Source organism: Diceros bicornis, chromosome 7 (genome assembly GCF_020826845.1).
Source record: "Diceros bicornis minor isolate mBicDic1 chromosome 7, mDicBic1.mat.cur, whole genome shotgun sequence".
NCBI classification, from domain to species: Eukaryota; Metazoa; Chordata; class Mammalia; order Perissodactyla; family Rhinocerotidae; genus Diceros; species Diceros bicornis.
The window spans coordinates 47,653,674-47,676,682 of NC_080746.1; the positions used below are offsets into that span (position 1 = coordinate 47,653,674).

The 23,009-nt window shown below is 37.7% G+C and overlaps 1 protein-coding gene across 2 annotated transcripts in view; it reads left to right on the top strand.

The window, feature by feature from the left end:
- The window catches only part of DLG2 (discs large MAGUK scaffold protein 2), a 1,867,373-nt gene that overhangs the window by 747,890 nt on the left and 1,096,474 nt on the right, over positions 1–23,009 (top strand). Inside the window, exon 1 of one of the 2 annotated variants that reach the window (XM_058545490.1) lies at positions 7,248–7,349. The exons of the other annotated variant lie outside the window; for it this stretch is intronic. Within the exon in view, the coding sequence (XP_058401473.1) occupies positions 7,248–7,349 (102 nt within the window). Of the gene's footprint in view, positions 1–7,247; positions 7,350–23,009 lie in introns of those variants that run through there. 2 annotated transcript variants of the gene reach the window in all.

A 23,009-nucleotide genomic window follows, 5' to 3' on the forward strand; every position in this document is an offset into this window, starting at 1 on the left:
CTCCTATAAGATATTATTTATGGAGAATAAAATAAGTCCAATAGAATATTTAATGGAAGTTTAAATTGATATAAGCATAAATTGGTTATTATACATTAAAATTTTTTTAATGTTCATACCCTTTGCACCAAGAATTCCTTATCTGTAAGTTTTAACCTGATAATTTTGTTATGGATATGTGCAAATATTTGCCCAAAAGAACATTTCAATTTTTGTCATATTATTGAATTCAGAAATATTTTTGACCCCTAACAAGAAGGGGCTTGTGAAATATGCCATGAAATATTTAAATACTATGGCATCATTAATGATATTTTTTTAGGAAGATTTCTGTCTAAAAGTATGAATAGTATCAAAGATATATTATTTTAAAAGCAGCCTACTCTATTATATACAGTTTGAATACAATTTTAGTGAAATATTACTGGAGACGTATTTTCCAAAATATAAGATTAGTTATCTCTGGCAATGGAATTGTGAGTACTGTCAAATTGCTTTTTTGTGCCTGACAATATTTTGAAATTACTTCTACACTAAACTCTTTCTTTTGTACTTAGAAAAAATATTCAAAATAAATGCTACCTTTGAGTATGAAAAAAATGTATGTTTATCTATATAGCTATATATCTATCTATATCTGTATCTATCTGTCTATCTATATATATCTATATCTATAATTTGTCACGCACTTTGATAGGTACTTTCACCTATGGTATTTTAGTTAATCTTCATGGGAACCCTGTAATATAGGTGTTGTTATTTAACAATCCCTTCCCTTTTTTCATGGATGAGAAAATTAACTGTCAAAGAGATTAGCTGATTAACTAGAGTTACATAGTAAGTGTCAAAGCCAGGACAGGAACCGAAGACCCAAATCTTTTTCTTTTAACACTGAAATCAGATTTGGTGAACAAGACCTAAGAAGAGGTTTTTTTTCATTTGATTTTTCCTACTGAAGAAATCCTCACGGGTGGTGTTGAGGGTGATGTTTTGGAGTTGCTTTTTCAAAATGGCGCTAAGGGTAAAAGCAAATATCATGAGAGGTCTTAGAGACAAGATTTTACCTTGCCTTATTGAAGCTGAGGACAGTTATCATTTCAAAACACTTGCTGCTGAAACGAAATGTCAAAATTGATTCTGAATCAATGGGTTGGCATTTCCTCAATAAAGGTTGTACTCCTTCCAACTAGGAGGTGGGGGACTGGGACTGGATTAGGAGACAAACAAAGATCTACACTAGTTCACCTAGGGCCTAGGTGGGAGCTATGGAAAGCCTGGCTTAACCCATATATTCATTTGTCCTTTATTCATTCATTTATTGACTCACTCATTCCAAACTACAAATAAACAAGAAAATTATTTCAAATAAAGTTCAAGCAAATATACTAAGTATGACTCAGATAAAGGTCAACCAGTCACTAAGTGTGACTGGCCCAAAGGGGGCCATACTTGGGGGCAGGTGACTAGAAATAGAGGACTCAGAAATTACAGAGAACATGAAGAGTTTACAATTATGGGGAAAGCTTGATGGATTTTAGAGTCAGTTTGTATAGAGTCTGACTCTAATACAAACCCTCACTGCAGTTGTGTATTCCTTAGTAAGAGGGACATGAGAGAGCTGAGAAAAGGTCTGAGGAGTCTTTGGGAGAGTAAAATTTGTGAAGAAAGGTCGAAGAGTTAGAATTGTTCAATATGAAGAGATTATACCTCCTGGGTGGGTCTAACAGTTTTATTCTTTCCATTTAATTTTTATTGAAAAAAAAATCAGAAAATTAACATAAAGCTCCTCCAATTTACTGAGTGCCTGGTGCAAACCAGATAAGAGTGGTAGGAATTTTGAAATGCATTATCTTATCTCATTTAGGCCTTATAGCAATCCAATAGCATTATTACCATTTCACAGAACAGGAAATGGTAGTTCAGAGAAGTTAACTACATTGGTCAAGCATTCTTATGAACTTAAAGTACATTTATTAGTACTTAATTATGTATACTTTTCTACTGTTAGGAAGAACTACTGTTAGCTTTTATTTCATGACAATCTCTTCAATTAGTTTGTAAATTCATTGATGGCAGAAAGACATATCCATGTGATTCTCTGCCTTACATATTTCTCGAAGCTTAATGATAACATAGTTTGGTTTACAAACTTATTGATGAATTAATTACATGAAAACATCTCTACTAAAGATTAAGTGAAAATAAATGGACTTCAATTTGCCGTGAAAGGGAAGAGAGGGAAAGGAATATCAAAGGTTGAAATCATACAGCTATTATTGGCAAAACCTAGTGTGTCTGATTGGCTCTTGAGTTCTTATGTTTTCTGAATCTAACATGCTTTCTTATAGGAGTCACAGGGAAGAATTCCCTTAAAGACTTACTGAATAACAAACCCTATTATGGAAAGTAGGTGAAAAATAGAGATGTGTTAGCTGTAAGTAATAGGCAGAATGGCCTACTTGTTAAGAACTTGGCTCCTCAAGTAAGATTGTTTGGGTTCAAATTCCAATTCTATCACTCAGCTGTTATATATGTTATCTATTGTATTATTGTTCCCATTGTTTTCTCCTTCTACCCTGTGAGAGGATTATCCTTCTCCACCCAATTGGTATCAGGTTTGGTCATATGACTTGCCTTGGCTAATAAAATGTGAACAGGAAGATGTTTTTAATGTCTGAACAGAAACGTTAACAGCCACAGTATATTCAGCCATTGATCATTTTTCCTTCTGCCATGAGAACATCATGTCCCTGCTAGAGGCTGCTCTTCTGTTTATGGAACAACATGGGCTAGAATCACAGTCAAGCTCTGAAGGACAACTAACCTGAGGAAGAAATAAACATTTGTTGTTGAAAGCCATCAAAAATTTTTTATTATTTGATTCATTTAGCTAACTAGTATACCAGTTTTGTTAGTCTGAGCAAGTTACTTAATCTCTCTGTGATTCAATTTTCTTTCATTGTGAAATTGAGTAGTTGCAGTGAATAAATAAGTTAATGTAGATAAAGTACTTAAACCACTTCTGTGTTTGTTGGTAAATGTTTCTCTGAAGACAAAAAGTCTTGATCTATAGTGTTTGCCAGTTTATGTGGTATAAATACTTCCTGTATGGCAGATTCCAAGCTACCAGCGTGATGTTAGTGAATGGAGAGTTGGAAAGAGGTACAATCTGCTTTCAAGAGTAGGATCTGGCTCCAGCACACTGCTGAATTTAAAACAGTGCACATAGCAAACACTGTATCAGGGCATATTAAACAGTAAGCACTATAGAAGAGTTCATTTTCTGAAGACAGGTGACTGAATGAAATGGCTTCTCGAATTTCCTTTACAGTCTTAAGATCCTATATTTGGAAGACCACTCAGAGCTTCAGCACTGGCAGTAAATTTAGAGATGCTCTAGAACACTCATATCATCTTAATAGATAAGAGAATTGAGGCTGAGAAAGGCTGAGTAGCTTGCTCAAAGTCAGTCAGCGGGAAGAAACACCATGCTTCTTAGTGTCCAAAACACTCTTTTCCCTTCCAACATGAATAACCTCTTTTTACAAATTGCTATGGAAGGGATCAGCAAAGAAAGAAAAAAGATAAGTAAATAGCTAATGCCTCTTACCTAGTCACAATTTCTGATTAGGAATGATAACAATAATAGTAAATTAATTAATTAAAATTAAACCCTGGCCACATTTATTAATAATCTTGTTTTTTGTGATATGAGTCCATTTTGAGGAAAGCTGTCATTAGGAAAAATGTTTAATATTGTGTAGTTGCCATGTATCATTTTTCAAAAGTGATGATTATTAGGAAGAACTGTAAATGTTACCAATTGTCAAAATGTCTAATTAAGGGTGGTTATTTTGACTGTTAAAATGAGTGCATCATCTCCTGGCATTCCCTAGTAATATCTCCTCCTAAAAATATTGCACTACACCCCCATGCAGTATACTCCCAAATTAGTGCTTTTCACAATAATGCACTGTGTTCGTATCTTAAGGTAACAGTGATTCATTTTTTTAACCATAGTGGATACCGGCTGTAACTATGGAATGCATTGTCATGGAAACCACAGTCCCCCCCGCTTCTTCCCCTGCTTCAGTTCACCCCAGAGCTATTATTGAGAGAGAAGAATTAAGGAAAAGCATTTTGTCAGATGCATGTCAACAGATAACAGACACACACACACACACACACACACACAGGTTTTTTGTATGTGTGTATGTGTGTAGAGAGAGAGAAAAATAGATAAATGAATTCTCATTGATTAAAGTTAAACAATAAAAGATCAAGGAAATGAAAGATACATTTTTCTTTACATTTTGTCATTTGGCTTTCTCAGTTTAAACGAGCACAAACTGTAAAATGGGATATAACTTGAACATAGCAGCCTTTAATGCTGCCCTAGAATAGGAGGTCAGCCTTAGCTTGGGTAATTCATTAGGGAAAGACTGTGTTAGATATTATTGGAACATCACAATATAGAGCATACAATACTTTTGGGGTGTTTGAAATCCAAATTATAGGCTAATGAATAAGGGAAATATTGTACAACTTTTTTAGAATCCATTCTCCTTTGGAAAAACAACCATAATTATAGACGCTCTGTAGGTGGAAGTGCTCACACAATCACACATTTTATGGCAACATAAACGGATAAAATGCTAAGGGATACACTTAATCTGTGAATGTGACTTTAAGATTCCACAGAAGGCACTAGACCAGAGTTCTGCTCCTAAAATGTGACCTGATATGTTTAAGCACATATGTATTAGATCTCCTGAGCCCCAGCAGCCTCTAGATACACACTAGGTTGAATCAATCCTGCTTCTTAATAGAGAAATTGACTAGGCAAGGACTCTCGCACTTAGTATGACAATCCCAAAGCCAGAAACATAGCTGCCCTCTTCAGTTAGCCAGATTTGCCTCAAGTTTGACTTCCTTTCCATGATGATCTTTGCTCACATTTTGTCCCAGGTTGATTTCCCTTCAAGAGGTCTGAATTTTGCAGGCAGGACCCATATTCTTCTCACCATGGGGATGATTAAAAATGTAGATTCCTTGATATCCTCCTGGCCTATGGAATGAGAATGTAGGGTTCGGCCTGAGAATCTGTTTTTTTAACAATTACTCCAGGGAATTCTGATGCGATCAGGTTTGGTTTCCATTAACTTGGGACAGAAGAGCTGGGTATTTTGGATATGGGCAGGTGAAAGAAAGTTTTTAGGGCACTGAATTTGACTTGACAATTTGCAAGTTGTTTTGTTCTTTTGTTCTTACTGGAACTTTATAAGGCTGAAGCAAATGGTGGTATTAGGGCTCTTATTATTTTAGAGTACAAGTGGTCTGGTATTCTGGTGGAACTGCACCAGGAGGACATGGTTCTGGCAGAGTTTGCTAAGGATATTTAGGACAATGTTGTTGCTGTATTGCAAGTGGGATCTGAGTTCAATGCCCAATTAGAAAGAGACTTTTGAAACTACCACATGCATGTCAATGTGATAGGTCTGACCTTCTCAAATATATCTGGAGACTTTAGAACATGCTTCTGAGAAATGTGTGATGTCTCCCGTGATGTTTTTTTATTAAACTATCTTCCACCACTTTTCTTTGAACCTCATCCTCATGGTTTACTGATTGTTTGACTTGGGTATGTGATATAACCTTCAGGGCCTCAGTTTCTTCCTCTAGAAAAATGTGTCCCATAACATCTACCTCTCAGCCTAAGACATGAGATAAGCTAAGTAAGTAAAGAGCAGTGGCCGTGTACCACCAGGGCTTACCATAGGAATGTGTTGCTTACTATCTCTAGTCTTCATGATAACTCTACAAGGTAGGGATTAGTAGCCCTACTTTACAGATAAGCAAACAGAGGCTCAAACACTGTAAGTGACTTACACAAAGCCACACTCAGCACCAGAGCCAGAGTCTGATTCCAAATCCTGATGTCTTGCTCTTTCCACCAGCCATCTGTGAGGCATAGTGCCAGGCGCTTAGGTGACACCCAAAGAGTGCTAGTTTTACCCAGTTCCTACTCTGCATTCTTCCTGTTACTTTTTTTTTCTTTTTGTCTCCAATAAGCAGTTTTGCAGCTGGGCCAGCCACATGCTGAATTTTTTTTTTTTTTCTCAGTCTTTTGCAATTTTGACAGCCTCACTTGAAAAAGAAAAAAAGATACGAAAAAACCAACAAAGCATCTACCAGTCCTGTCATTCATACTTCCAGAAAACCATAAATACTTGTGGGTCTTCTTGGAGCCTCTAAGACATCAAGGTGGGGAGGGGGCAGACACTTACTTTTTGAGTTTGAACAACGTTATACCAGATAAAGCCTTGGTTCTGAGGCGGATTCTACCACCCAGGGAGTGAGTAGGCTTGCTGGCCCAGAAGTCAAGGGCATAGAGCGCCAGCGAAACCCTTTTCCAGCCCACTTCTACCCCAGGTCCTTTTGCCGGCCATCAACCCAGGCAAGCTGCTGTCGGAGGGTGGGGAGGATGCTCCCAGCAAGGTTCCACGCGGGCCTCTCCTTCTCGGGAACTTGGCCTTGGAGGTCGCCTCCACTCAGGCAGCAGCGGCGATGGGGGGTAGAGTGTCGTCTTCTGGTCACATCAGAGCCCCACCCCGCTTATCGACCCCAGGGACTTGTCCGTGGCACTGAGCGCACCGGCAGGCTGGGCTAGGCAGGCGAGCGCCACGCTCCCTCCCTTTCTCGGCCCCTCCCTCCCACCCCACTTGCCCGGCCAGCGCTCCCCACGGTGACTCTGGATTGCAGCAAGCCACTGGCTTTTTACCAAATCGGGAGCTGCAGTATTTTTTTTCTTCAGAGAGAATAATTTCAGCCCCCTTCAGCTCGCATGACAATCTTGTGTGACTGGGGCGAGTAGGCGGGCACATCCTTTTACATGCTAATACTGCCCTACCTCCTTTGAACCCTCCAAGCGCCTGGCTTCCTTTTATTTTAATTTTTTTAATTTTTAAAAATTTTACCTCCCCCAAATTCACCATAGGGAGGGAAAAAACCTTTCTTGGTTCTGTCCCTCCCCCCCCCCCCCCCCCGCTTCATTCCCCAGGGAAAGGAGACCCCGAGACTCTTGGTACTTGCCCGCGGCTTTGCTTCCACCCGGCGCTGGGATGGCCGCGCGGGGCGCAGGGGGCAGCGATCCAAGCGGCCGCTCGGTCTAGGCTGTCGCTCCATGTGCCCGGCGAGCACCGTGTTCGGGTCCCCCAGCGAGCTGCCACTGCCGCAGCCCGAAAGGAATGTCCCTTGTTGTTAAGGACCCTGACTGTTTTACACCAATGATTTGCCACTGCAAAGTTGCTTGCACCAACAACACTTTGTCGTTGATGTTTGGATGCAAGGTAGGACGAGGTTCATGTCTTTTTAATGCATGCTGCCTCCCTTGGGGAAGCGAACAATTCCTTTTGTTGTTTGTTTATGTGTCTGCCTATTGGGAGAGTGACAGAAGCTACGACTTGTTCTGCTCTCTCTGGGAGCCGGCTGGGTTTGGGGGGCCCGGAGAGCGCACTGATTTTCCGGCGTCCGATGTCGGGTTGATAACTCGGTGGTTACAGGACCCTGTTCTTTAATGTACAGAGGCTCCAAGAGCAGATTACGCCTTGGAAAGGGGGCGCCTTAGGTGGCTCTCTGCTTGGGATCTCGTTAGACATTTAGCTAGTGACTAGGCTTCTGGCCGCTCATCTGCGAGCTCCTGAACACATCACAGGTTACCACCACCTGGAGCCCCGACCCACAAGGCCCACAGTAAGGGTTAGCCGGTAGATGTACTTGAAGTGAAACTGAACCTATCAATTTACAGTTTGGTACTTTTAAACCTGAAGAACTTATTTTTATTTTAGACAGAAAATTTGGAGCTAGCTTCATGTTGCCCCCAATTGTGTATTTTTCTCTGAGCTTATACAATCCACTTGAAATCAACAATCAGAAATTTTATCAAGAGGTGGCGCAATTACTCAGTGAAGTTTCTAGTGAATAACTGTCCCACCCCAGATTTTTGTAAAGGTGATTGGTGCTTCCAAGGAAATGAGGTCTGAAGGTTTTTGAAGCAGGTTACCATTCATTGCTCCTTGCCTGAAACTTTTTTGAGGGACTAGATGATATACCCCCTGAAAAAGATGCATAGAACTTGGTATCTGAGCCCATGAATGGTCCAAGCACATGTCTACTTACTCCTACATACACACCTTTGCTTCTTTTCATTGTGAAAAGCTGATTGGTTTGTCTAGCCTGTTTATATAAAATACTTTTATGGCTACTATGGTGACTCTCTAGGGAGAGACAGAGCATCAGCTGAAATAACTGAAAATTCACTTTCGTAAGTGAATAAAAATCACACAATATCTGTTGTTCTGAAAGATAACACCAGCGACTGGATTGGACACTATCAAGCAGCTTAGGCAGTAAAGTTAATGAAACATACACATTCAACTTCATGGATAGTGCTCAGAGGAGGTGTACATTTAATGGAAAAATTGAGAGTCAGGACTGTGAGTCTTTTACTGGCTATGCCTCGAGAATCTCTCTTCTCTGAGCCTCAGGTTTTCTTCTATAAAGTGAGAGGTGTGGATGAGATGATCCTCCACAGCTCTAACATTATTCAGTGATTTCTTTCATAAAATCATTTAATGGTAAAGTTACTACCAGAGATTTATGTTTTTTACTCTACATGATAGGCTGCACCTTAGAGTCAGTTAAAAAAATATTGATCATACTAATGAGTAGCTAGATGCTCCTTTTGAAACCTCTGAAAAGATCTTAGAGTTGTTAAAGGTTTGTGTGTTCATTGCTGTGAGGAAGATGTATGTGAATGAATAGCACCAATAACTAACTTCTTAGCTCCTCCCCTCACACATCTGCCACCCTTCCCCCATGCTTCTATCTACTCACTCTTCTAATTGTATTTACAGCAGCATCTTAACAATGGCTACAGTTTAAAATCCATTCCCATAAAGTTATGAAAATTGCTTTGCAGTGCTAAATTATTAACAAAAGTGAATTATTTGTCAAGGGAAATTAAACACAAGCTAATAATCAAATAAGATAAGCTATTGGTGTAGAGAATGTTGTTGAATATGCATTCAACCCTTGAAGCTCATTTTCAAAGAAGTTTCTTTTATGCTGTTAAGCTTTCCCCTGATTTTCAGACCATATTGGAGGGAAATGTATAATTACAAGCACACTTTTTTTTTTTTAAGGATGAAGAATTACATTGGGGTTTAACTTCCTTTAAGTTCTCTTCCCTTTGGTCTTCTGGTTTAACAAAGTCAGTTTGTGAGAGAACCATGTCAATAGAGTGAAACACTTAAATTACATGTGTTGGTAGATGCTCTTCTTTGGAAAAGAAATCAAATCTCTATGAAAATAAAATAATACTTCTAGATGGTCTATCCCATTCCATTTTGCCAAGTATTTGAATAAGATAATTCTTAAAAGCTCTATATAATAGGATTGGTAATTATATTATAACCACACTTAACAATTGGTTTACTATAGACTGGTTGATGTAAGGATCCTACCTTAGCATCCTAGATATGAAAAGTATAATAACGCCTTCTACTCTAGCCTTTCTCTAGTGAAATTCTTCAATACTATCTGACAGATGACAACAGAACATAATGTGGGAAACTTGCATATCATATAGGCTTGGCTTTCAAAACTAGACGTACCCCTTACTAGATATTTTATTTCTCTAAGTCTCACTTTCCACACAGGTAAAATGACCTCAGTAATAACTACTGCATTACGTATTACTATGTCAGTGCGAAAAATACAATTTAAATGAGATTCATGTAGTACTTAGTATATATGCATCCACCAAATGATTGATAATTTTATATGGCCTTGGTTATTTTCATAGCTCCACTATGGTATTTGGAGAGGCTGAGGGGGGCTCATCACTTCTAGGAGGAACCTCTTTCACTGTTAGGATAGTTCTTTTGATAAATTGTTCATCTTTGCTATCAGCTTGATCATACCTCTCTTAAGGTTACTTTTCTTTATGCTAAGTATTTTTGTAAAATGTAGTAACCATTTATATATTGATAAAACATTCACAAAACAAAGTGGATTTATGAAAATTAATGAAAAACTGATACCATTGTTTCACTCAATCAACAAATATTAACTGAACAACCAAAAAATGCTAGACACTGGGGATGTGACAATAAACAGCTCTTGTTCCCCATGGTCTCAAAGACAAATGAAGTGGTAGATGACTATATTATTTGCAATACTGAGTTAAGGAAAAAATATAAAATAAGGATTTTAGTTGAATCTTTGAGCAGTAAAAGTAGAATTTAGATAATTGTTGAAAAAATAACTCATGGAGGTAGAGATGTCAATATGGAGCCTGCAAAAAATGCATTCATTCTAATATTATCTAGTAATTTTGAAAATAAGATTATTAGGATAGATATCTATTTTCTTTCCTGGAAGATATTTAGCATGGCAAAGTCTAAAACCATATTTGTATGTAGGCAAGACTTTGTCAGTTTCAAAAACACTTAAACTGTTTGTTCTTATTATCCTAAACTTAGTAATAACTTGAAAGATGCTGAGTAACTTGAGTTTTCAAGGCAGAAACCCAAAATAATTTTATTTTGTCACTTAGAAATCTCCAGGGCCCCCCTTCCTGCATCCTGGTTGTCATTCAGTTTAATTAACTGACTGTATGACTTATGACTATAAATGTGAAGTGTCTTTCTGTGCTAGGCTCTATCCCAGGCACTGTGATAGGCATTAGAGATACAAATGTAAGTATGACACCATTCCTTTCCTCTAGGAATTCCAAATCTATTGAGGGAGGTAATTCCACTCCCTTACTTGAAATACAGAAAACTCCCACTCCCACTTGACCTTAAGGTCTCATAAGAGAAACCAAAACACCGTTGTTCAAAAAAGAGATTTTCTATTGTATAATTCCTCTTTTTCTCCCAGCCCATATTCCATTACCATACAATGCTGCTTATGGGAATGGACTTTCCATGGAGAAGGAGGCTTTCTGAAAGGCTTTCTTCTCTCATAGTGGTTTTTGTATCATTATCTAAAAATAGGCATCAGCTTTACTTTTGCTTAGCTCTGTTTTCTCCACCAGCAAAGATCCAAGTTCTGAATTCCGTTCCATGGCCCAGCCTATATATTGTTTCTCTTTCCTCTATCTTGCCCATAGCTGCATTGCATGGGTCAGCAGCCCCTGTATGTCCCCTTCCCTTCACTCCCCCTTTTCCAGTCACCATTTCCAAGGCAAAACCAAAAATATGGAGTATTTGTTATTTTCCCTAATATTCTAAAATTTCTTTATAAAGTGTAATGTTCTCTACAATTATTCCTTTGCTTTTTTTAACTCAGAAGAAGATGTTACTGAAATATCGTTCATATCTTAGAGAACCACTTCCTCACCCCCAGCCATTTATTAATGTAGCAGTTCAACTAAATCAAAGCATCAAGCCCCTAGGTCACATCAGGTGCCTTTAACATCCTGTTTGATGGATTAGGATGGGGAAAAGTTCTCAAAAATGTTGTAGAGTCCTGGAACCTATTTTTTCTGGGGAGCATTTAGACATTGCATAAACTGCCCCACCCCTCAAGGAAAAGGAATAATCTAGTAGAAACCAACCTCTCTCTCATTTATATAGTGACTCTCTCCAAAGAAAGAAGAATGAGAATAAGGAAGAGATTAAAATGGAAGAAAATAGAAAAAAGAGTGGTGAATCGAAAAGAGGAGGGGATTCTTACTAAAGAAGTAAAAGGAAGAGAAGAAAGAATTCAGCTTGATTCAACACCTACAAAGGCTAGACACTGTCTTAGGTGCTTTACAAGTCTTATTTCTTCCAATCTCCATAGTTATCAGACAAACGGAGAAAGGAGGTGATGGATAGGAAGGAAGGAAAGTAGAACAGGCTGATGGGAAGGGAAAGAAACATCAGGAAAGAAGAGAAAGAGGAAAGGACATGGGCTGCTGGCTCCCAACCTTCAGAGTGTGGTTTTACAATCTCCCAAGATCTGAATGCCTGTCAGCACCTCTGTCGTGGACAGTTCCCTGGAACCCTCTGGCAACCTCCCATCCTCTCCTAGACCTCCTTTTCCTACCTAGAAAGTCTGTGGGTGGAGAAGTGGTTTTGTTTGTTCATTTGATTACTTAAATATAGCTAATTTTGTTTATAGAAGAGTGGTGGCCTCAGAGGATTTATTAATCAATATATCACTATGTATATTTTTGTCATTGGTACGACGCTTTTTCTCTATGTGGATATTTTGAATGTTGCCAGTGTCTAGCTATTTTGGTGTGTTCTTTGTTTTTATTTTAAACTAATACATGTTCACTGAAGTAAATTAAAAAAAATAAAATTAGAAAGAAAACAAATTTTAGAAAATAATATTGTCCCAGAGGACTAGAGATAAAAACTGTCAATATTTTAGTGTATATTTTTCTAGTTTCCTGGTACTATTTTGTTGTTGTTGGTCTACATATAGCTTATTTTTTTAATGTAGTTACAATCATATTGAATTTACTTTTGAATGTTTTCAATTTATGTTAGGATTTGTGTATATATTTTAATAGCTGTGTAACAGATAAGAATAGTTATCTTTGGATATTTAGGTTTTATTTCTCCCCAAATTTTCTACTATCAAAAATAAAATAAAATACATATCTTGAGGAATAAGTTTTTTTGGGATTTGGAATTACTTCCTTTGTATAGTCTAGAATAAGTAGAATTACTAAGACATATATTTTAAATATTTTAAGACTCTAGATGATGGGCATTGCTATATTTATTTTAAAGATGGATGTATAAATTTGCACTGCCAAAAATTACTTTATGTGTCATAACATTCTCCAGCTTTAAATAGTTTTCCTCTACTTTATGGATTTGTAAATAAGAGGTAATTAGTTTGTTCCCCTGTGAATAATGTTAAAACTGTGTTAGACTTTGAGTTAATAGGAATCCCATGATTATATTGGTGTGTCCCACTTTAAAAATATCTAATATGCAAAAAATCCAAGTGTTCAAAATGGATACATTAAGGTAACAGCTATTTACATTGTCAAGGCATTAGTCCCGGTCCCAATATACACACTAACTTGCCACGTGCCAGATATTGTTCCACATGCTTTACAAATGTCAGCTCACTTAATCCTCACAATAACCTTTAGAGATGGGTATAATAGTTATCTCCATTTAGAGATGGGGGAACTGAGGCATAACAACTTTAAGTAACTTGCCTAAAGTTATGTAGCTTTTAAGTAGCAGAGCCAAAATTTGAGCCCAAGCAGTTTATGTCTAGAGCCTACACTCATTTCCAGAATTAGCTATAGGCTCTTTCAAATAGCAACTTCCGTTAAGTGCCTTTAAGTTAGGAGTCAATTTGCAAAAATATAATTTATACATACCTTTCCGGGAATAAATCTGAATCTGAATACAAGGCACACCTGTCAGAGGACTCAGCCTTATTGTAAAGCTTCTTTTTTAGGGAGAGGAATTTGATCTAATACACCATTTGCTATAGTATTCATATTCTCATTTCCCATATAAGGTTACTAAACCATACAGACAGGAGATGACGCTCAAGATTTCACAGCAAGTCACAGAACCATAGCTAGAACCAGGTCTCCTAATTTCTAACTCAGTGTTATTTTTCTATGCCCTGATCTCTAACTATGAACTAGAAATTCTGAGAATCCAGGTGAGAGAAGAGAAACTGACAAGTTTTATCTGAAAAAGCAGAAAAAAAATAACACCTTGTAAGGATTGTTGTAAGGATAAATCACATATGAAAACATTTAGCACAGTACCTGGAATGTGGTAAATATTCAATACATATTTTTGTCTTCCATTTTACTAAAGTCACTTTGCAAACTGGGAGAAAAGTTGGAGATTGTTGATAGTCAACTGAACAGTATTCTTCAATCAAGTACATTGAAATTCATCCATCAGTAAATGAGGTAAACTTTAACCTACCAACACATTATTAAACTGTTTTAATGCCACAAAAGGCAGAATCTAGGAGTTTACATAATTCAAGCCAAAAAAAAAAAAAATCCTAGATTAAATCTGACCCAGAAAGAGAAAATGAAAAATGAGCTAATGAAACAGGTGCTGAATGTCCCAAAGAAGCAGGTTGCTTAGGCCTGGTGTCCCATTTGACAAAGTATACTTGCCAGTTCAAGGTCCTTTTCAAATTTTATTTTTAATAGTAGAAATTTTCGGAGGAAATGCTAAATATCAAAAGATAAGGAGGGTTAAATGTTATGCAGTCACTAAAATATGTTCACAAAAAGAAATGTTGAGTCATAGAATTCAGGATCTTGAAAAATCTGAGACTTATTTTGTATTGATTTTGAAGTCTTTTGCCTTGTACTCACTTATGCATATCCAGGTAAAGTTCCAAAGTCCATACGGTAAAATCATCCCCAATCCCTTCTGAATTAAATTACCTCTGAATTCCTATGGCATCTAATACTTAATGCTTGAATTTTAATTATAATATTCAGTTGTAAATTCTGTTTGTCCATCTAAACTTTGAGCTCCTTAGGGGCAGGGGCCATATCATATTAATTTAGTGTAGTGCTGAAAGATCCAGTAAATAGAACTATGGCTATTCCATACAAGGCAGTCAATATATATTTGTTGAATCAATAAGTGAATTATATAGGTGCTTGTAAATGTTTACTGAATGAATTAGTGAAAAAATAAACAGAAGTATATTTTGTTATATTTCATTTGTCATTTTCCTTTAGCGGTTTGCACTGAGAACCTCTTGTGCTATCGAACTTCCTAGAACTTGCTTCCTGAAACATAGACTAGGCATTACTACATGTGTTACTCTGGTGTGATGGTTAATTTTATGTGTGAACTTGATTGGGCTGTGGGATGCCCAGACATTTGGCCAAATATTATTCTGGGTGTATCTGTGAGGCTGTTTCTGGATGAGATTAACATTTGAACCTATAGACAGAGTGAAGCAGATTGCTCCTCTTAAGGTGAGTGGGCCTCATCAAATCAGTTGAAGACCTGAATAGAACTAAAAGGCTGAGTAAAAAGGAACTGCTGCCTGACTGCTTTGACCTGGGATATGTCTTTTCTGGCCTTTGATCTCAAACTGAAACATCAACTCTTCTTCGGTCTCAAGCCTGCTGGCCTTCAGACTGATGCTTATACAATCAGCCCACTGGCTTCTCAAGCTTTCAGACTTAGACTAAAACTACACATTGGCTCTCCTGGGTCTCCCACTTGCTGCCTCCAGATATTAGGACTTCTCAGCCTCCATAATTGCCTGAGCCAATTCCTTATAATCTCTTCCTCTCTCTGGAGAACCTTGACTAATACACCTGGTATCTAGGGTAAGATGCCTGGACATGTCATCACTAGTAAGTTATTCTTGTCTAGTGAGTTATAGAGGAACTAGTAGATTATAAATACAATTTAATCTCCATGGCATGGGGATCTGGTTGCAGTTAAGCTTGTTTTCTCAGAAGGTCATGGATTTATTTCATTATAACTCACAGATTATACCTCCAGATGTACTACAGTAGAAATCATTCAATACTACTTTAATGACTTTTCCATCTGTATTTACATATATGAATGTTCTTGTCAGCCTTTTAAACACACTGTACATTGCAATGATGATTAAGTATTCAATAATAATTTTTCCTATGAAAATTTAAATGATTGAGTGAGAGCATTGTCCTAAATTATGGTTTCTGGAAACCTCATAAATAACATAGTATTTTTTAAGCATAATTTTTGTGTGTGTGTGTGTAATTCCTAATATAAAATATATTATTATTATTATTTTGTGTGTGTGTGTGTGTGTGTGTGTTAGGAAGATCAACCCTGAGCTAACATCCGATGTCAATCCTCCCCACCCCCTTTTTTTTTTTTGCTCAGGAAGATTGGCCCTGGGCTAACATCCATGTCCATCTTCCTCCACTTTACATGGGACGCCACCACAGCATGGCTTGACAAGCGGTGTGTCAGTGCACGCCCGGGATCCGAACCTGTGAACCCCATGCCACAGCGGGGGAGTGCGGCACTTAACCGCTTGTGCCACCGGGCCGACCCCTAAAATATTATTTTTGATGGTGTTACACTGCATTTTCTTTATTAAAGTTTTGTCCAAGTTTCTGAGGTGGTTTAAATCATTTTACTTGATGAGTGAGCACACTGAAAACAGTAATAATCTCTAAAAAGCTGGTCCAATGCATTCTAATTGCCTTAACATCCATGTTATAGATTAAACCAGCCAGGGATTAATATCACTGTATTATATCTCAAATAATGATAGCGTCAAATAACGATTAATGCTATCAATTGCATAAGAGCTCAAATAATATGGTAGCTACTAGAAGGTCAATTGGCATGTTATCTAAGATTTGAAGACTTTGATTTTTCCCTGGAGCCATGTCTCCAACTATCCTCACTGTGTTTGGCGAGAATCTCCATTTGGGGAAAGGTAGGTACACTTGTCCATTAATCAATTTCTAGCTCTCTCTTGAGCGTTATCTATTACATTCAGCATTATAGTGAGTACCTCACGGTTAACAACTTAATAAGATACAGTCTCTGTTTTGGGACTCTTTCGGTTTGGCTAGTGCACCAGCATTAAGGTATATATACACAATGGAATACTACTCAGCCATAAGAAACGATGAAATCCAGCCATTTGTGACAACATGGATGGACATTGAGGGTATTATGCAAAGTGAAATAAGTCAGAGGGAGAAGGTCAAATACCGTATGATTTCCTTCATTAAGTAGTAGATAATAACAACAATAACAAACACATAGAGACAGAGATTGGATTGGTGGTTACCAGAGGGGAAGAGGGGAGGGAGGAGGGTGAAAGGGATAATTCGGCACATGTGTGTGGTGATGGGTTGTAATTAGTATTTGGGTGGTGAACATGATGTAATCTAGGCAGAAATAGAAGTATAATGATGTACACCTGAAATTTATACAATGTTATAAACCAATGTTACCACAATAAACAAAAAATTAAAAAAAAAAAAAAGAAAGAAATACATATGGATAAAACAATCCAACAGGGCAGGTTAGACTAACTTGTATTGAGTGCTCACCATACACAAAGTTCTGTTCTAAGGACTTGACGTGAATTAGCTTACATACTACTCAAAATAGCTCCATGAGGGGCTGCCCAGTGGCATAGTGGTTCACAGGCTCCACTTTGGCAGCCTGGGGTTCTCAGGTTCAGGTCCCGGGAGCAGACCTATGCGCTGCTCATCAAGCCCTGCTGTGGAAGGCATCTCACATATAAAATAGAGGAAGATGGGCATGGATGTTAGCTCAGGGCCATTATTCCTGAGCAAAAAGAGGAGAATTGACAGCAGCTGTTAGCTCAGGGCTAATCACCCTTACCAAAAAAAAAAAAAAAAAAAAAATAGCTCCATGAATGGAGCCACTAATCCCTATGTGATGCCATCTCTTCATATGCACAGCTAATGTGAAGTGAGGATCCACAAAATAGTTCATATTTTAAAAGTAGTCTTATACTTCAATAGGTTGGGAACCCCTGCTATAGATAGTTAGAGGACAAAAGAATCAATGATTGCTTTATGTATAGTTAGAGAAGGCTTTTTGGAGGTAACTGAAGTTAGTCAGAGCTTTTCAAGGCCTTGGACTAGGTCAGAAAGGAAAAAGAGTTTGGCTCTAGACTCAAGTCTACTGCTGATATCTGTGATTCAACACTTCTTTGCTAGTGTTGAAAGAACATATCAGAAAAAAGTGGTGTGACATTGAAGATATACCTTCTCTTTGGATGGAAGAAGGGAAGGGAGAAAGGAGGAGGAAGAGGGGGAGAGAGTGTTAGACTTTACCCTATCCTACCATCTCGACGAAGCAGAGAGATGCTCTGAGCACGTCTTAAGCCTGTGTGTGCTCTTGAGTAGGCAAACACAGAAGTAGGAGAGTAAGTCTGAGTGTAGAGCTTGTTATTAAAAGGTGTTGTGTGACTGGACTCTTAGCTCTGTGACGTTAGAGAAGCTCTTTCACCTCTCTGAGCTTTGATTTCCTCATCTCTACAATGGAGACAAGATACATTTAGTGGGCTTGTTATACCAACCAAATAAGAAAGCAATTAATACTATGTCTGGCATAGATAGCCATTAAATAGATATTAGTTTTCTTCTTCTCACTCCCTCAGATGCAGTCCCTTCCCATTTCACTTTTGTTTATATTAGCATAGTATGAAATAGCCTAGAAAGATGCTTTTTCATTTTCACATCTAAGATTCAGGAGTGGGAAAGAAAAAGTTTACTGTATGAACCGGATTCAACCCACCTTTACTGAGTATTCAGTGTGCCATCATGTTGCTAGGAAGATTTTATTTATCATCCCTAGCACATTGTTAATACACCCCATTTTCTCCTATTTGAAGTAATGCTGGCAAAAACCTCCCCCCATGATTTCACCTCAACGAGTCTGTGAAAGAACGCTCCCAACCCCAGAGCACCTTCCATATGAGCACAGATTCTGTAAGGCGTATGTTATTTTAGCTGTTGTTACCTGAGGTATTGGTGCCTGAAGGCATTAAATAGATAACCCTTTTTCTAACATCTGCAGCCTGAGAAAATTTTGTTTTACATATCAGTAAACCTTATTTTCTTTATTTGAAAGGCCAAATGACCATCAGAAAGAAATGCTCCTTGGGATTCTGCAGCCTGCCTAATTCCCAAATATCCTTTCTTGAGTTCTGTAAAATGAAAACATTTTCTCTCTGTGCTTGAGCCTTGTGCATTGCCCTTCGCTGGAGCTATTTCCTCAACAAATTGCTATGGTTGGTCTCTCAAGCCAGAGGGAAGAAAAAGGTTTTATAATGAAAATACTGACAGGTTCTTATCTACAGCAGTATGGATAGGGATGCTATGATCTCATTTATTGTAGAAACCGGATGCCTATTTCAGCTGAAGGGAGATCAGGCATCCTCCAGAGCTCTGGGGTTGTGAATTTTTATCTTGAAAAGTTTGCAAGAGAAAAAAAAATAACTGTAGGGAAATAGGAAACCAGAGTTGTGCAAACCGTACCTTTGTTCTTCCGGTACAAGTAGTAAATTGAATTTCAATAAGGTTCTCAGATGAAGGTGGTCAGAGGGTTTAAGAGGCTGGAAATGGGGATTGTGTATTTGCCTGCTTCATGCAAGGCTTATTTTCTTGGAATGGTTTTATCTGACCATTTAGAAAGAATCTTTAATCTTGATCTTATTCATATTTTAAAATAATGATCATCATTATTATATGGACAGCATTCTGAAATTATTTATCTTTTGTCCTTCAACACAATAGCTCTATGAAGTAGATATTTTATAGAGGAGGAAAGTAAAGCACATTGAGTTTAAAATTCTCTTCATTAAAGACGTTCAATTATCAGGCTGAAGACTATTTTTCCGTGATATTATTCAGGTGGGCAAATAACTAGTTGGGGCTACACTGGATATTTTTGCAGTCTCTTTTATATTCATACTTCCTAAATGACGCTATGCCTTGCCCAAAGTCACAAAGCATTTAGTGGTGGCACTGAGGTTTAAGCTCAGGTTTCTGACTCTAAGCCCAGAGAAAGTCTGTCTTTTCCTTGTTTGTCCCTCCCTAATCATCTCAGGGACTGACCATGCTTCCAAAGCATTCAACCAAGATATTTCTGGGTTCCTGCCAAGAACAGAGGGCAGAACTGATGCTTGCCCCATAACACCTATTTAAGTAATTAAAATGCGTATGTGTTGAAGAGCTGAGGGTGCACAGTGCAGGGGCTCAGCAAATATATACCAAATCAAGTAAAACTGCACCTGTGCAAGGAAGACAGATAAACATTTCAGATGTAAAGGCAGAAGTAGAATTGAATGACTTTGAGATATTGGTCCCTTCTTTCCTTTGGTTTCTAAGCTCTTGCATGCTGCCCCTAGTCTGGAAATACAATGTCTATTGGGCTCCTGGAATAGATAGAAGTAAGAGTATGTAGTTAGGCCAGATGAAGGCACTGCTGGCTTTCTCTTTCGTTCTTTTATATCCCATTTTAGGAGTCCAGGACCTGGATATTACTCTCCTACTTCCAGCCAAGTCAGTTTCATGTACAACTCCATTATCAGTTATTTATACTTTTAGTGTTAAGCCAAGAAACTCAACAAGAATTTGCACACGCCAAAGCCCTGCTACTTCTGTCACAGGGATTAGTGGACCTAAATATATCTTTGAAAAATGAAAATCTTCATCTCTGTGTAAAGATGGTCTAGGTGAGAGGCTTTCTGAGATTTAGGGAAGCGGAGAGAAAGTGTTTATAAAGTTGATTTCAGATGAACCAGCTTTCTACTAACAAAAACAAAATCTAGGTGTTTGCTTGCATAACTGGATTTGTAGGCCTAGCTAATTTTTGGATGTTTCCAGACCCATATGCATAGTTTTTGTTCCATTCATATGGATTCAGGAAGGTAATTCCTAAATTTTCTGACCAAAAAGGGCAACCCAAAATGTATTATTTTACTCTAGCACAGCCAGGTGTTCTGCAGTTTTGAATGAGCATTTGGCATTGACATGTAAGTCTTCTTTATATACATCTTTAGAAAAGAGATCTGGCAAACCCTAGATTTCTTTTGCAGTTGTTGGTTAATTTTTCCTCTTTACATTTAATTGATGATGTTTTATTTCACTTAATTTCTCTCTGAAACAGTTTAGGAAAACTGTGCAGCAACTTCAATTTCAGTGTAACTGAATTTTTAGCAAATTTAAAGATAACGAGTGGACTTAAATAGATTTACAGAGGTTCAGCTTTTTTTTTTTTTTTAATTTACTGGGTGCGTATCAAAATGACTTCCTTTCTGGAGAATCAGATTTGCCAAAATGAGTTTCATCAGTCCCAGAGTATTAACATTAAGGACTCGATGTTGTACCTCATAGATGATGATAGTTTTGAAGATCCTTTATTACCTATTACAGACTCAGTTCCATTTAATCCAATTTCATGTTAAGTTGTAATGAATCTATCAAGGTGTTCCAGTATGCCATTCATAAAATATTAATGAGAGGGTTCACATGGTGTTTTTTGAAAAAAGAAATTGCTTACTTTCATATGAATAATCCTGATGTATTGAACAGCTTGAAGTCCTTGCCTTGCATACAGCCTGGCTGTTCAGAGCCCTCAAAGCACTCTCTATATAGTTGCTTTTGGCTACGAATCATCTAGCACCTTGTACTATTATTTAATGATGGCACACAAACATTCTACTTCCCTGCCCAGCAAGAACATTATTAGTTTATTTAGCAAATTAAGTATTTATCCTCTTCTACACTTGACCAGTGCCTTTCAATGGTATAGGCTCTTTCCAAGGTGGGAGGAGATCAAAGAAATTCTAATCATATGGCTAATCCCTGCTTACCCTTAGGACTTAGTTTGTGTCATCTCCTCATGGAAGGTATTCTTGGCCACCATATCACCTCTCTGCTCCCATGAAGTTGTGGACTTCTTTCTGTCATATTGAGCTGAATTGTCACAAGGCTGTAAATACCACGAGGTTTCAGAGTTTGGAACTTAACATCTTGAACACCTAGCTACTAGTATATAGTGCTTGCAACATACTGAATGATCAATATATGTTTATTAAATGAATGGTTTATGTAATCTTTATGTTTAATTATTTAGGCAAGTGAGACCTAGTGTTAATGTCAAAGAGGAAGGACCTGTCCTAGTTTTGTTAAAGCTTCTCTAGCCTCGCCCATAGTGACACCCATCATATTTTATTTTTAGGATATTTTTAGCTGCATATAATTTCTACTGAACTCCATTTCGTGAGAGCAAAAGGGAAAATAAGGTATTCAATAAATATACATTGAATGAACAAATAAATGAATCCCTCAGTCCCCAACACCGACACCTAGAAGTGGGTTAAGTACATAGTGAAGAAATGAATATATAAATGAATGACTCTAAACATAAACATCTCATAGTAACCTATATTTTGTGAGTTTAAATCCATTTTAAAACAATTTATGGTTTCGTAACTGCTGGAAGGGATTTGTTTTGTTTTTATTGCTTGTAAACTGACACCAGCTTTCACCTCTCTGTCAGCCTCAGAAGCCAGGTATTGTCCAGTGTCTTTAACAGAGTTGAAGGATTTATAGTAGGACTGTTAAGAAGAGCTGGTCATACATTTTATAGGATGAGGCTGGCTCCAGTGCTGCCACAGGAACCTGGCGGCCTTGGTGCTCTGGGAAAGGAGATCACCGGAAAATTCCCCCGTCTGTGGCGTGCTTCTCAGCACCACCATTTTCTCCATCCTGGCTGAAGTAGAATTATCAATCCCTGTGTAAGTCCTTCTGAATTAAGTCCAGATAAAACTAGTCTATTTTCCATTTGTTAGCTAAACCACTTTGAATGCTTCATTCCCTTTAAGAAGTTGTTCTGACCAACTAGGCAGAACTGCTCAAGATTGTTGCTAAGAGCAACCAGCTAAGTTCTTAAATTAACTAACAGGCCACCTCAAATCCTTTCTAGAAATGAGTGTATGAACATGTGTGGATGCTCACGTGCCTGTGCCTACTGAAATAACAAATATATGTGTAAATGAATAAACCAGTCATTACCTATAGATTCAGGTTAAGCAGGGCTTCTGTGTAGGAGAACCAATCAAGAAGAGGAAAATGAGAGTCTTTTGTGAATGTAAGAAAATGAATTAATTAATTACTTAGGAAGAGCTCTGGTCAATAGTGGTTAAACCATTTGAATATCAAAATGCTTCATATTTTTAAATCATTATAGTGGTATGAATTCTGGACTACATGTAGAAAATCTGGCTTGTGCACCTCATGAGGGCCAGGGCTCTCTCTTACTTATATATCACTCTACCCCTACTGCCCAGCATGATACCTGGCACATAGTAGGTGCTTATTAACATTTTCTGTAAAAATGAAGGAATTACTGTTTAGATAGCAGTCCCATTTTATCAATGGGGAATTGGTGAGAAATAAATAACATTCCACAAGTTTATAGAGAGAAATG